This window comes from Rhincodon typus, chromosome 2, assembly GCF_021869965.1.
Source record: "Rhincodon typus isolate 14 chromosome 2, sRhiTyp1.1, whole genome shotgun sequence".
NCBI classification, from domain to species: domain Eukaryota; kingdom Metazoa; phylum Chordata; class Chondrichthyes; order Orectolobiformes; family Rhincodontidae; genus Rhincodon; species Rhincodon typus.
The window spans coordinates 75893160-75907041 of record NC_063333.1 but is presented as its reverse complement, the minus strand read 5'-3'; the positions used below and the strand labels follow the sequence as shown (position 1 = coordinate 75907041).

The following is a 13882-nucleotide window of genomic DNA, read 5'->3' as shown; positions in this document are numbered from 1 at the left end:
GTAGTTTTACCAGGAAGGCAGTCAAATTTCAAATTTGCAGCAGCAAGTTTATCAAGTTCTTTGCTATAAATTACACGAAAGTAGGAAGGTGCTTCACCTTTCACCATGTCAATTGAACAGAATAACAAATGTGGCATAAAAGTTGTGTAACACTTGCCTTTTATGAGTCACTATACAATTATTTCCTAGAAATTAACTTCATTTTACTGCACAACAGTTTTGTTTTTTTTAAATCCAGCATTACATTGATTTTGTTTCTCAACGAGATTCCCTCCCTCATGGCTTTTGGATCTACCGACAGCACAGGGGCTACAGTGGTTCAAGAAGGCAGATCAATACCACATTCCCAAGGGCAACTATGAATGGGCAAAAATAAATGCTGGCCAACCAACAACGCCCAGGTCCCATGAGAACATTAAAAAAAAACACAGCACAATATATTTCTAATTATACGTTTTCAATGTTCTAACGCCAGAATTAAGATTTTTTTTATAAGTTTTTACCTACAGCCACATTTATGATTCAAGATCCTTAAAGTGCATTAAGTCTGAATTCAGGGTAGCACTACTTTTTTGTTTGTCCACAGAATATGGGCTCAGTGGCTAGGCTAGCTTTTATTGTTGAACACCAAATATGCTGAAGGTGGTGGTGGTGAGCCAATCAGGTACCATTCAAGAGGGCCATTTTAGCCTTGATAGTGTCAAGCTTCAACTATTGTTGGAGATGCACTCATCAGGCAGGAAGGTAACATTTAATCACTCATGACATGTCTCTTGAAGGTGGTTGACAGCCACTGGAGTCAAGAGGTGAGCTGCTCGCTGCAGAATTCCCAGCTTCTGACCTACTGTAGACACTATTTATATAGATGGTCCAGTTCAGTTTCTAGTCAATAGTAACCTCAAAGGTGTTGACAGTATGGCAGTGAGGGGAATGCCACTGAATGTCACAGGGCAATGGTTAAATTTTCTCTTCTTGGAGAGAATCATTCCCTGGCACTTCTCTGGTACAAACGTTACTTGCCACTTACCAGCCCAAACCTGGGTGTTGCTTAGATCTTACTGCATTTAGACCTAAGCTGATAGAGTATTTATTATTTGTCTGTTCTCAGACTCAGAGTCATACAGCACAGAAACAGACTCTCTGGTCCAACTCGTCCATGCTGACTAGGTTTCATGAACTGAACTGGTCCCATTTGCCTGCATTTGGCTCATTTCTAAACCTTTCCTATTCATGTAGCTGTCCGAATGTCTTTTAAATGTTGTAACTGTATCCACCTCTACCACTTCTTCTGGCAGTTTATTCCAAGCATGCACCACCCTCTCTGTGAAAAACTTACCTCTCAGTTCCCTTTTAAATCTTTTCCCTACGCTCTCTAGCTTTGGATTCCCCTATCCTGGGGAAAAATCCTTGGCTATTCACCTTATCTTTGCCTCTCATGTTTTTAATCAACCTTCAAAAAGTCACCCCTCATCCTCCTATGCTCCAGGCAAAAAGGTGTTCCAGCCTATCCAGTCTATCCTTATAATTCCAACCCTCCAGTCTCAGTAACACCTTGTGAATCTTTTCTGAACCCTTTACAGTTTAACAACATTCTTCCGATAGCAGGGCAACAAGGACTGTACTATAATCAAACTGATACTGAAACGTCAAAAACAATTAAATCTAGAATATTCATTCTGCAATAACCTAGATGCCAGAAAAGGTAGAGGCATATCCTACCCAATTTGACAGTTAGACACACTAACATTTGAGGACTTGTGCCACATTCATTCAAATGCTGTCTTGAAATCAAGAATAGTCACTGTCAATGCATTTCCTGAATTCAACTCTTTTGTCAAGACTTGGACCAAGGTTATAATAAGGTCTGTGGTACTGATCATTGTGAAGTTCATAATAAGGATGTTAACTGCACAATCAAGGAAAAAGTCATTGATGAAAGGGGCTAAAGCTGGTTTAACCTAGGACATCATCCAGAGAAACTTGTCCAGTGAAACTCCAGGACTGAGAAGATAGACCTGCAAAAATCACAACCATCTTCCTCGGTGTTAGGCATGAATCCAACCAACAGACCGACAGTGTAGCTCTTTTGTCCACGTTTGGACCATAGTTGTAATGAGGGAAGGAGCTGAGTAGCTGTAGCAAAACACAAACTGAGCAGTAATGAGCAGATCGTTCTCTTGCAACTAACGCTTGATAGAACTGTTGACGATTTCTCCCATCACCTTGCTGATGATAAAGAGTGGACTAATAAGGCAATATCTCACTAGACTGCATTTGTCCGACATTTTTTGTGCGCAGGCACATTTTGGCAGATTAATACCAGTGTTTTAGTTGCAGAAGGATGGACACCTAGCTCTGGAACACAACCTTCATAAGAACTGCCAAATACTGTTAAAGCCCAAAGCCTTTGTAGAATCCAGTGTCTTCAAGCTGTTTCTTAAAAACACATGGAACGGATTGAAAACTGGCATCAATGATGTCAGGGATCTCTGGAGGAGGCTGAGATAGATCATCTACTCGACACTTCTGGCTGCAAACACCTGATTTGCCTTTTTATAATAATGTGCTTGGCTCCATTATTATTGAGGGTGGGGATATTTGTTGTGGCTGTATCTCCTATTAGCTGTTACGTTGTCCACCACCATTTGGAAATATTCTTCTGAAATTTCAGCTAAATTGTCACTCCACAAACTTGTATCAGCAGAAGGAAGAGAAATTTCCTGAATGCCAGAAGCAGGTCCAGAGATCCTGACCGCACTGACCAAACAAGCAGCAGTGAAATAGCAGTTTGTTGAAAAATGAATTTCAACTAAATACGCTGAATTGACCAGTTTTTTTTTTTTTTTTAAAATAACTTACAATATGGGATTACTAGTTAAATAAAGTCAAAACGGATAAGCAGCAAAATGAAATATGGATTGGAAATGCATCGAACAAACATACTATGTCTTAAATTATGTTTTACCATTAACCAGGGGTACCAATTAAACCATCACTGGAAATATAGTTTCTCAAATTGGCATCAGGCTGGCGTGAAGTAACAAATATATACCTTCATATTTTGATTATGCAATCACTGTATGAGGACATGGCTCTAAACCTTGCCTATACCCAACCAAAAAAATTAATCAATCACCTACATAAACATGAAAAAAAAATTCAAGCACTATTGCTCTTTAGTAAACATTATTGGGTAGCAGTTTAAATTACAAAGCCAACTTTTGCAATGACATTCTAGCATAAAAAAACTGAGACATCTATGTAGTTCATACTAGGTTGTACTGCAACGGTACTTTAGGTACAATAAATTGACATGGAGTGGAAGTGATCTCCTTGAAAATTTTTTGCTACAACACAAATCAGCACGTAACAAAATCTACCGCTTTATGGCCCTCATAAGATGTTACATAATGAACTGAAGATAAAGTGTTATATTTAAGCTGGAACGAATATGAACTTTCCTATTAACCTTAATTTGTAGATTGTATAAATGATAAAGTGAACAGCAAAGCGAAAAAGCTACAAATACTACAATAAGTTTTGACCAGAAAAATAATTAATTAGCAAGTACATCAATCACAGGAAAGAATACCGAAAACCAACTACTTGATTGCCATAAGTCCCAATAAGTACTTTTCCTTTAACTGCACACAGAACTGTGGGTTCAGTCCTTAACTTCACCCACATTCCTTTAATAAGTGACACCAACCAACTGCTTTTTGTTAAAATGACATTTACTTTAAAGCAGAATAATCCTGGCATTTCTACTGTTAAGTGTTCATTGAGAGATCAAATTCACATCTTTTCAACTCTGCCACAAAACAAGATGAATTCTCACAGAAGGATTTCAGAAACACGCACATAGCCATGTCAGTTTGCAGACTGGATCTATCATTTGTTGCGGTTGCAATTCACTAATTTTTTCCATATCATAGTATAGCTGATTCAAAATGGTTCACAAATTTTGATGCAGGTTTGTTCCACGATTAAAATTTATGCATCTTACTCTGCTGTCTCCAACACAGGTCAAAAATGAAGCTTAATTTCTGGAAAAAGTGGACTCCTCTTGTGGGAGGGGCAAAACTTAAAAATCATGAGGAACAGAGGGCAACAATCACTCTGTGCAGTACTATATTTACCATCTGGTCATTACAATATACATAACAATTTTATCTATGCTAGTTAATGGAATTTTATGACTTTTCTACACCAAATATGCACACTCCTGGTAGAAAACAAATGATTCTGGTTTGTTAGTGGTTGTATGTGGACTCAACATATTAACTGCACAGATAGTTCCCACTAAATGTATTTTGTGAAAAGGATGCAAAGTTCCATAAGAAGTGCTTACCACTATTAGGTTTAACGAGAAAACACCTTTGCCACAAGGCATATGTGCAACGCTAGTAGGATCTCCAGCATAGATGGTGACAAGCTTTTCTTCATCCATCAACAGATTAAAAAAAAAGGATGAACACTTGTGTCATGGTTTTAAAATAGGATTCCAACGACTAAAATCTCGTCCAACATTTTTTTAAAAATAGTGACTTTCGCAAATAACTGGTAACATTGACAAGCTACTTGACTCTGAAATGCAAATCTGAAAGAGCTTTTTGTTTGTATTATATTGAAAAGCCACAAAAATGTAGTGTGTCATTTTCAAAAACAATTTGAATTGCTAGAAATTGTACTGAAATGATCAAAACAGTTACAACATTAAATTCAGTAATTATTAGCTATTTGTTGCAAAATGCAAAAGTGGCTCCCATATACAAATTGCACCTTAATTTTGAGCTCATTCCATTTCATTTTCTGAACTCAGATTTATATTTTGGGCTTATTCAAATCAACCTCGAAGTGGTAATTATATCAGAATAGTTAACTTGATCTTGTGCAAAAACAGAAAAGGATCGAAGTGACTAACAATTATCAAGATATCACCTTGTTAAGTACGGAGAGGAAAGTTTTTGCTCACGTTGCTCTGACTTGATTGCAGACGCTAGCACCATGTATCTACCAAATCGTAGTGTGCCTTCACAGCTGGCAGATCCACAGTCAACATGATTTTATCACTTTGCCAGTTACAGAAAGAGAGGCATGAATATCAGGCACTCTACAAAGCTTCATGAACACCTCCAAGGCCTTTGATCTTATCAACTCTTTAAACTGCTACATCACTTCTTTCCAGAGGACAGGCACAATTTTGTCAGTTAAAATGGAGCATCACTGAAAGCTTTCAAGATCAGCGAGGAAAAGAAGGGATGCATCCTGACATCAGTCCTCTGACATTTTTCTCTAATAGTACTGTACATTTTTGGTGATCAAACAGTCGACTTGCATGTCAGGGCTGACAGCAAACTGTTCACTTAAAACTCCAGATCAAGACCAAAGCCCGAAGTCCTAGTCCATGAATTGCTGCTAGCTGATGTGCCTGCAATTTCATACTGAAAGTCACTTCCAACTCCTTGTATATCAGAAATCCCAGGCCTGCTAGGTGTTTGATTTGACAGTGTCAAGATCACCAATATTATGGCACAATGTACAGATTCCACATTCTAAAAATATTCACCACCTCAGTCTGGAGGTTGTCAGCAGTTTCACATACTTTGGACCAACAATCTCTTTCTTGATGCAAAAGTAAGCAGCAGGACAGCAAAAGTCACAGTTGCCATTTCAAGGTTGAATGTCAAGTGTGCACCAATAGCAAATTAAAGAAAAATACAAAAGCTGTATGCATTCCAGGCCTGTATTCTCAGCTGCCTCCTTCACAGGTAAAGAAAGGTGTTGAACTACTTCCAACTCCATTGCCTTAGATAAATTTGGACATAGCCTGGCAAAACAGTGCCACGGATGGAAATACACGAGCTGGCCGGGATCTCCAGCAATTCCTTGAGTCAGCAACTCCACTGGCTATATCAAGTGAACTAAATGGATGACAGCCACATTCCCAGCAACTTCCTAAAGTGAAAGCTTATTATTATCACCCAGATGCACTCCTCGCTATCGCATCCCTGTAACCACGCATTTCCCATCGTGAACCCACCTAACCTACACATCCCAGGACACTATGGGCAATTTAGGATGGCCAATCCACCTAACCTGCACATCTTTGGACTGAGGGAGGAAACCAGAGCACCCGGAGGAAACCCATGCAGACACAGGGAGAACGTGCGAACTTCACGCAGACAGATGCCGGGGGGTGGGATCAAACTCAGGTCCCTGGCTATGTGAGGCAGCAGTGCTAACCACTGAGCCACTGTGCCGCCCCTTAAACGAAATGTGTCCATTCCAAAACTAGGATGGGAACGAGAATGCAAACTTCTTATTCTGAATAGACTACATATAAATTTTGAACTATTCTAAATAATAAATCATGAACCAACATGCACAAACTCTTATCAGGAGACAGACTTCAATTATCTTTGTCACAGGAATTAATTAGCACATTATTTTGTTAACAAAGTACATTAAAACGCACTAGAGCTATTAATCAAGCTATTCATCACTTTTCATACAGTGATGATTATTGTTTCAAGGCATAAAGAAGTGGTAAATTGTACAACGATGGGCAATGTGCAATTCTTCAAGATAAATTTGCACTAACCAATATAATAAGCCAAGAGAAAGCATATGGGCGTACCAACAATATGAAGTCAACGGTCAATGAGAGATTCAACTGGAACTTTCAAATTAGTTTCTGATAACTAAATGATCACCATTCTTCAATCATAAGGTCAGAAAAGAAGAAATATTTGCTGATGATTGCAGTGCTCATCACTATTTGTAACTTGAAGTGACAAGTGGTATTTGGCCACACAAACGACAGGTAGTAACCATTTCCAACAAGAAACTAACTAACTATCTCTCCTGAACATTCAAAGGCATGATCATCACAATATCCAAAATAAAAATGCTGAGGATGAATACTGATGAGAAATATTACTTGGCTAATTTGAGATATTAATTTAAAGCGTTGTAGAACAAAACAGAAATATTTTTAACAAATTTTCAGTAATAAACCAGAAATGTTACAGAAATTAATCCCTTCATCTCCCAAACTGGTACCAAAAAGCAGTTCCCACTTCAGCAATCATAACTGTACTTAAATTCCAACAGTCGCATGATACAAAATATCCCTGACAGAGAAGCAATCTTAGATCTAGGATACTGTCATCCATGGTCTTTTTGTTTCAAACTACATTGCCACTGCTAGTTAGACAGACTGAAGGTGAATAGTTGATACGACCACTGTTACATAGCGCTAAATCTCAAAGCACTTACCTTCATGTACAGTCACTCCACAATTGTCACACTGAACAATTTCATCCGCATCTTCACTGTTATCTCCCAGACATACACAGCATATCTGCACAAAGTCCATTTTCTGAGAACTGAAGTTTTGTTCTTTGTCTATTAAAAAGGAGCCCTAAAAATTAAAATAAAACAAATTGTAATTGTGTGACAAATTGATGAACAGTGAATGAAGCATAATTGCAGAGTGAAGGGGACAAGTTCTGAATTCACTGTATATTATCAAATGCAAATCTCAAAGTTACAATATATAGATGGTCACAGACTCTCCGAGGCATGCATTCTACAAGTTTCACATCACAGACACAAACTGAAAACTGAATTTTGCATAAAAAAATAAGAGTTAAAAGGACAATCAAATTTCTGCGGCTAGTTACACAACACATGTATTTTCCACCCACCAGATCAGAGATGGGCTTAAAAGCTGGTAATTGGAATAATGCAAACATAATGTCTGCAGTTCTTTAGCCAAGTATGCCTACCTACTGCATTAGGATATTTATCCTGTAAGTAACTAACTTTTGGAATTCAAATTCTCTTAAAAGCACGTGAGGTTTTCCAATCCTCGAGATGTTTCTCAAGGATTTCCCAGCAAAGTTACTTTTAAAATAAAGCTGGAACTCCAACTGCAATTTTGATAGAGGAAGAAATCTACAGCAATCCTCTTACTTCTAGTTGCACAATTCTGCCAGTTGTTTATCCCATTTCCGATTTTCCATCGGATAGGAATAATAACTCCCAATCATAGGCCGTTATAGAGTCATAGAGACATAAAGCATGGAAACTGACCCTTTGCTCCAACTTGTCCAAGCCAACCAGATATCCCAAAATAATCTAGTCCCATTTGCTAGCATTTGACCCATAGCCCTCTAAACCTTTCCTGTTCACGTGCCCATCTAGATGCCTTTTAAAATGTTCTAATTGTACCAGCCTCCACCACTTTCTCTGGCAGCTCATTCCATACATGCACCACCCTCTGTGTGAAAGAATTTCCCCAAGGTCCCTTTTAAATATCTCCCCTATGTCCTCTAGTTTTGGACTCCCCTACCCCAGGGAAAAGACCTTGGGTATTCATCCTATCCATGCCTCTCATGATTTTATAAACCTCTAAGGTCACCCCTCAGCCTCTGACGCTCCCGGCAAAATAGCCCCAGTCTTTTCAGCTTTGTCCTATAGCTGAAACCCTCCAACCCTGGCAACATTCTCGTAAACCTTTTCTGAACCCTTTCAAGTTTCACAACATCCTCCCTACAGTAGGGAGACCAGAACTGAACACCATATTCCAGAAGTAGCCTACCAACGTCCTGTACAGCTGCAACATGACCTCCCAACTCCTATACTCAATGTGCTGACCAATAAAGGCAAGCACACTAAACACCTTCTTCACTATCCTGTCTCCCTGTTCCACTTTCAAAGAAGTATGAAGATGCACTCCAAGGTCTCTTTGTTCAGCAATACCACCCAGGACATTACCATTAAGTGTTTACATCCTACCCTAATTTGCCTTTCCAAAATGCAGCACCTCATTTATCTAAATTAAACTCCAACTGCCACTCCTTGGCCCATCGGATCAAGGTCCTGTGTACTTGGAGGTAACATTCTTTGCTGTCCACCACACCACCAACTTTGGTGTCACCTGCAAACTTTCTAACCATACATCCCACGTTCACATCCAAATCATTTAGTCACCCTAATTAAAATAAAAAAAACACTCAAACAAACAAATTTCACTAAGTTCCAACCATCCACAAGGCAATAAGTTACATGGTCTGTTCCCTGGTCGGAAGATAAACTAACTATTTTCTATTCCAAGGCTTTCCTTCAATCTGGAAACCCACAAGAATAACGCATCCATTATTAAAATAATGCAAATGCTTGCAGTTTTGTTTTAAGCCAAGTATGCCCACCTCGTTCATTAAGACTATTATCCTATAAGACATTATTGATTTTAAATTTTGTTAAAAGTCTGTGTGGTTTGATACCCTCACGATGTTTATCAGGTATTTCCCAGCAAATTTACATTTAAAATTGAATTTCTAAAAATAAAATGTTGTACCTTCTAAAACATTAACTATAACATCAGGCATATATGAGAATATTTATACAAAGGCAAGAACAATCTTTATTGCATCCCTCATCTCATGGTAATGCACAAATACATTCGCCAGCAAGTTACACAGTTTCCTCCAACATACTGGCGAACTTGTTGCACTTAAATACTGCCAAGCTTCTCAAAGGATTTTGCCCATTTTTCCTTTTTAGTACGTTTTCCTAAATTACAATAGTTAGTAGCATTCAAAAAACAATTCTGTTGCCTGTAAAGCACTTGGAGGCAATCCAAAAGTCATAAAAATCAAGTTCTTTCTTCCAGTATTTCTAATGTAATCCAACTTAAATCTTCCAAACTTCTTGGTTCACAATGCTTGAGCTTTTTTTTTAAAATAAAGTAAACTCGAGATAGTTCTGTTAAGATCCCGGTAGGGAGAACTGTAAACCAAAATAACTGAATCTATAACTGACCCAAATAAAGCACAAAATGTAGAATTGTATTTTTATTTCCTACTTTAACACAAATTAGAATCCACATAAATGAAGCATGAATTAACAGCCAAATGATATTTATTACAAACTATAAATTACAGATCAAACAAAAAGTACAACAAAATCTCAAGAGATTCTGAAACATGGTTCTACAATTACGTTCAGTCATTTTAACTTGGGCTTTGGAATTATATTCTCTCATTTTTCTCACTCAAGGACCTGGTCTTGTGTCACATGTAATAATAGTTTCAATGAATCAGAATTGCCCAGAAACTGCTGTCACCTATATGACACACTTCTACAGAACATCCTTAGCTAGATTCATAGCAGTCTTTGACAACACAGGTTTCCCAAAAATTTCTTGAATTCATGAACAAATCTGGTTATAAAATGTCTGGTTGGTGAAGTAAAAGTAATTTGATCAAAGCCCAATTCATAATTTCGGCTTTGGCCACATCTTCAGCTTTAAAATTTTATCCCACACAGACACAGCTCCTTGTTGCTCTCCATTCTTCTTTACAAGAGTTGCTTGTTCACACTGTAGTCTGGCCAGATGCACAGAAAGCCTTTTTTGGCATCTTAAACTTTGTTCCTGTTGGTGCTTCTTCCAGGTTCAAGGTTCCTAAGTCAAATAGAGTAGCATTTTCTAACATCCAAGAAAATTACAATTGTTCCTTTTACAACCGATACAAGCTCTCACATGCTCTTTCCGAATATTCTTACAAATAATTAAAAATTCCCTGACATGTTCACAAGATTACAAATTCTCTTCTCACGTTGCTTAATGGTCAAATGTTGTCACATTTTTACCTGTTTATATTAACCAGTTGAACCATTTGCTGTGGGCCCATAGTTTCATTATTCACGGTTTGGTTGCGCTTTTACTGAATCAGAAGGTCAAGCTCAATCTGCAGAAATTTGAGCACAAATGACTATTGTGCAGTACTGAAGAATGGAGATGGAGGTGCTGTCTGTTGCATATCATATTAAACCGAAATTTAATGGCCCTCTCGGATCAGCATAGAAGATTCCATAGGATTATTCCAAGAGCAGCAGGGGAATTTTGTTGACGTTTCCCACCAATATTTATACATTCACCAATATTATAAACCGATAATGTGATCAGCAGTTCATTGCTGATTGTGGAATCTTGCTGTTCCTTGATTCCTGCTGTGCTTCCTTGTATTTTTCTGAGTGATATTTCAAAGTACTTCATTAATTATAAAGCGTTTAGGAAATTGAGAGGTCATGAAAGGTCCTGCCATTCAGTCAGAAGTGAAAGAAAACAAATTATCTTATAATGTCACAAAAGATTATAAAGAGCTTTACTTTCCATCTGTCAATGCCACATTAAGCAGAATATTCTATTGTTAGTGAATTGAGTTGAGAACATATTCTACCTTCAAGCACTGATATCCATTTACTTAATCACAGCACAAAAATGAATGACAATTGAGCATTCAATACACTAATTCAATAGAGAAAAAGAAACCAGAAAAACCATGCAAACAAAATTACTGCAGATGATAGGTTAAGAAGCTATACCACATGTTTTCATTTGAAGGGGGTTGACAGCCAGGAATCAGCCTCCAAAATTTGTCAACAATTAATCAATGTCACATGTTGTTTAATGCAGAACTCATGCCAACAACAGAACGTGGTCAGCAAATTTCCACGTCCCATTTTAAGTGTATCCATATGTATTTTCTTCAATTCAGATTTTCTTTCAGCATTTTGTTTTTAAACATACAGCCATAATTTCTAGTAATAAACTTTGAAAATCTCCCCAATTTATCATTTATATCCATTACAATACAGGAATCACCTAAGTGAGAACATAATTGAACACAATCCTTTGGCAACTTTAAGATCTTCCCCAATAGTTTTGGAAAACCTCAGTTGGACATAAATCAGTTGGAACTTTTAACTTTGGCTTTTACTGCTGACTTTAAAAACAAAAAATTTATACAGCAAGGTATTCCCATGATGTAGATTACTTTTCATTAAGTATGCTAATGTAGAAGCTAATACTTAAACCAACCAAATATGATTTAAAATCCCATTGAGACCACTTTCAGAAGACTAAATTAGAAGTCAACATAATAAATTGTTGGATGACATGAAAATACAGACTATTAATCTTTAAAATCTCAACTAACTTAAAAGTTTGAGACTTTGGGATTGACAGAAAATGTTAAAAATGAGCTGGGAAATTTTAAAAAGTTGCCTGACCTAAAAGGAACTGAACTCTGACAGAATGTACAAAGGAATGCTGAATGGTGAGGACTACCAAACCCCAAAAAAAAAGGCTATTCAACATGTAACTAAGTAAACATTAAAATTTGTCATCTGGTCTGTAGGGCTTACAATGAGATCTTAAACTGTCTCTGCAGAGGCTGAAATTTCTTGAATATAGGCATTATCAAACAAAGATTTAAACCTAAAACTTATTATGCAAATAGGAGGATTGCAAAACCCCTACCTATACTGAAGGAATACAGGGGAACTCAGAATGAATGATCAAAACATTTTATAAGAATGTATTGTCCTCATTGTGGGTAACAGCCACATTTACACCCTTCAAAACCTATTACAGGCTCTAGAAAATATTAGCAAATGTAAAATATTAAACACAAAGCATTTTGGCAGATAATTAAAGAGAAGCTAAGACATTTTGATATTCTCTCTCTCTAAGATAATCAGCACTTGGCTCCCACAGAAATAGCTAGAAAAATAAAATCAAGAAACCAAGTCGTCTCAATAATTGCAGTATTGGCTGGTTTCTTGGATGCAGTCAGGCGTAGCCAAAAGAATACATGGAGGTGGTATCCAGTTAGAGAGAAAAAAGGGATAGGCCAATGAAGAGATAATGATGGTGATCAAGATGGAAGATTCAAACAGAAATCCTGTGGACAGCACAGTAGTAAAAGATGTGGCAGTGAATTAAACACTAAAACACAGACAAAGAACTGGATGCTGGAAATCTGAAACACAAACAGAAAGTACTGGAGACACTAAGTCTGCCAGTAACTGTAGAGACAGCAGCAGAGTTAATGTTTTACGTCCAGTGCCCGTTCATCAGAATTGAAAATAGTTGGGGGAGGGTGGTACTTATGTTGATTATTGGGGTGAGAGGAATAGACTACACGGAGACAGAATACTACTCCTCTGACATCGTACAGAAGTGCAAATTTGTTTTGCATGCCGGCAACGTGCTTGGCATAACTTTGGAATACTGTGTTCAATTCTGGTCTCCCTGCTATAGGAAAGATGTTGTGAAACTTAAAAGGGTTCAGAAAAGATTTTCAAGGATGTTGCCAGGGTTGGAGAGTTTGAGCTGTAGGGAAAGGCTGAACAGGCTGGGGCTATTTTTCCTGGACTGTCAGAGGCTGAGGGGTGGCCTTATAGAAGTGTACAAAATCATAAGCAGCATGGATAGGATTAACAGTCAATGTCTTTTCCCCAGGGCAGGGGAATCCAAAACTAGGTGGCACAGGTTTAAGACAAGAGGGGAAAGATTAAAAGGGGCCTCGGGGCAACATTTGCCACGCAGAAGGTGGTGCATGTATGGAATGAACTGCCAGAGGAAGTGGTGGAGGCTGGTACAATTACAACATTTAAAAGGCATCTGTATGGTATATGAATAGGAAGCATTTACAGGAATATGGGCCAAATGCTGGCAAATATCCTAGATTAATCTAGGATATCTGATCAGCATGGATGAGTTGGACTGAAGGGTATGTTTCCGTGCTGTACATTTCTATGACTATTAAATTTTAATTTTTTTTATTTCAGCATTTTCTTTCTCATCATTTTAGTTAATAAATTTGGTCTGAATCCTACTCCAGTTGCTGTTTCTTATGATCTTATGATCCTGGACACTCAAAAACATTGCTGATTAGCTCCTTTCTATTCGCAGCAAATACACAGTTAACTACACTTCTAGTTGAACAGAGGTACAGCAGCATGCAAAACAACCTGAAACAACAAGGTGCAGAGCTGGACGAACACAGCAGGTCAAGCAGCATCA

The 13882-nt window shown here is 37.8% G+C and overlaps 1 protein-coding gene across 1 annotated transcript in view; it reads right to left on the bottom strand.

The window, feature by feature from the left end:
- phf14 (PHD finger protein 14) overlaps positions 1–13882 on the bottom strand; it is a 69122-nt gene that overhangs the window by 37989 nt on the left and 17251 nt on the right. Inside the window, exon 4 of the mRNA XM_048608390.1 lies at positions 7282–7426. Coding sequence (XP_048464347.1) covers positions 7282–7426 — 145 coding nt within the window. The remainder of the gene's footprint in view (positions 1–7281; positions 7427–13882) is intronic.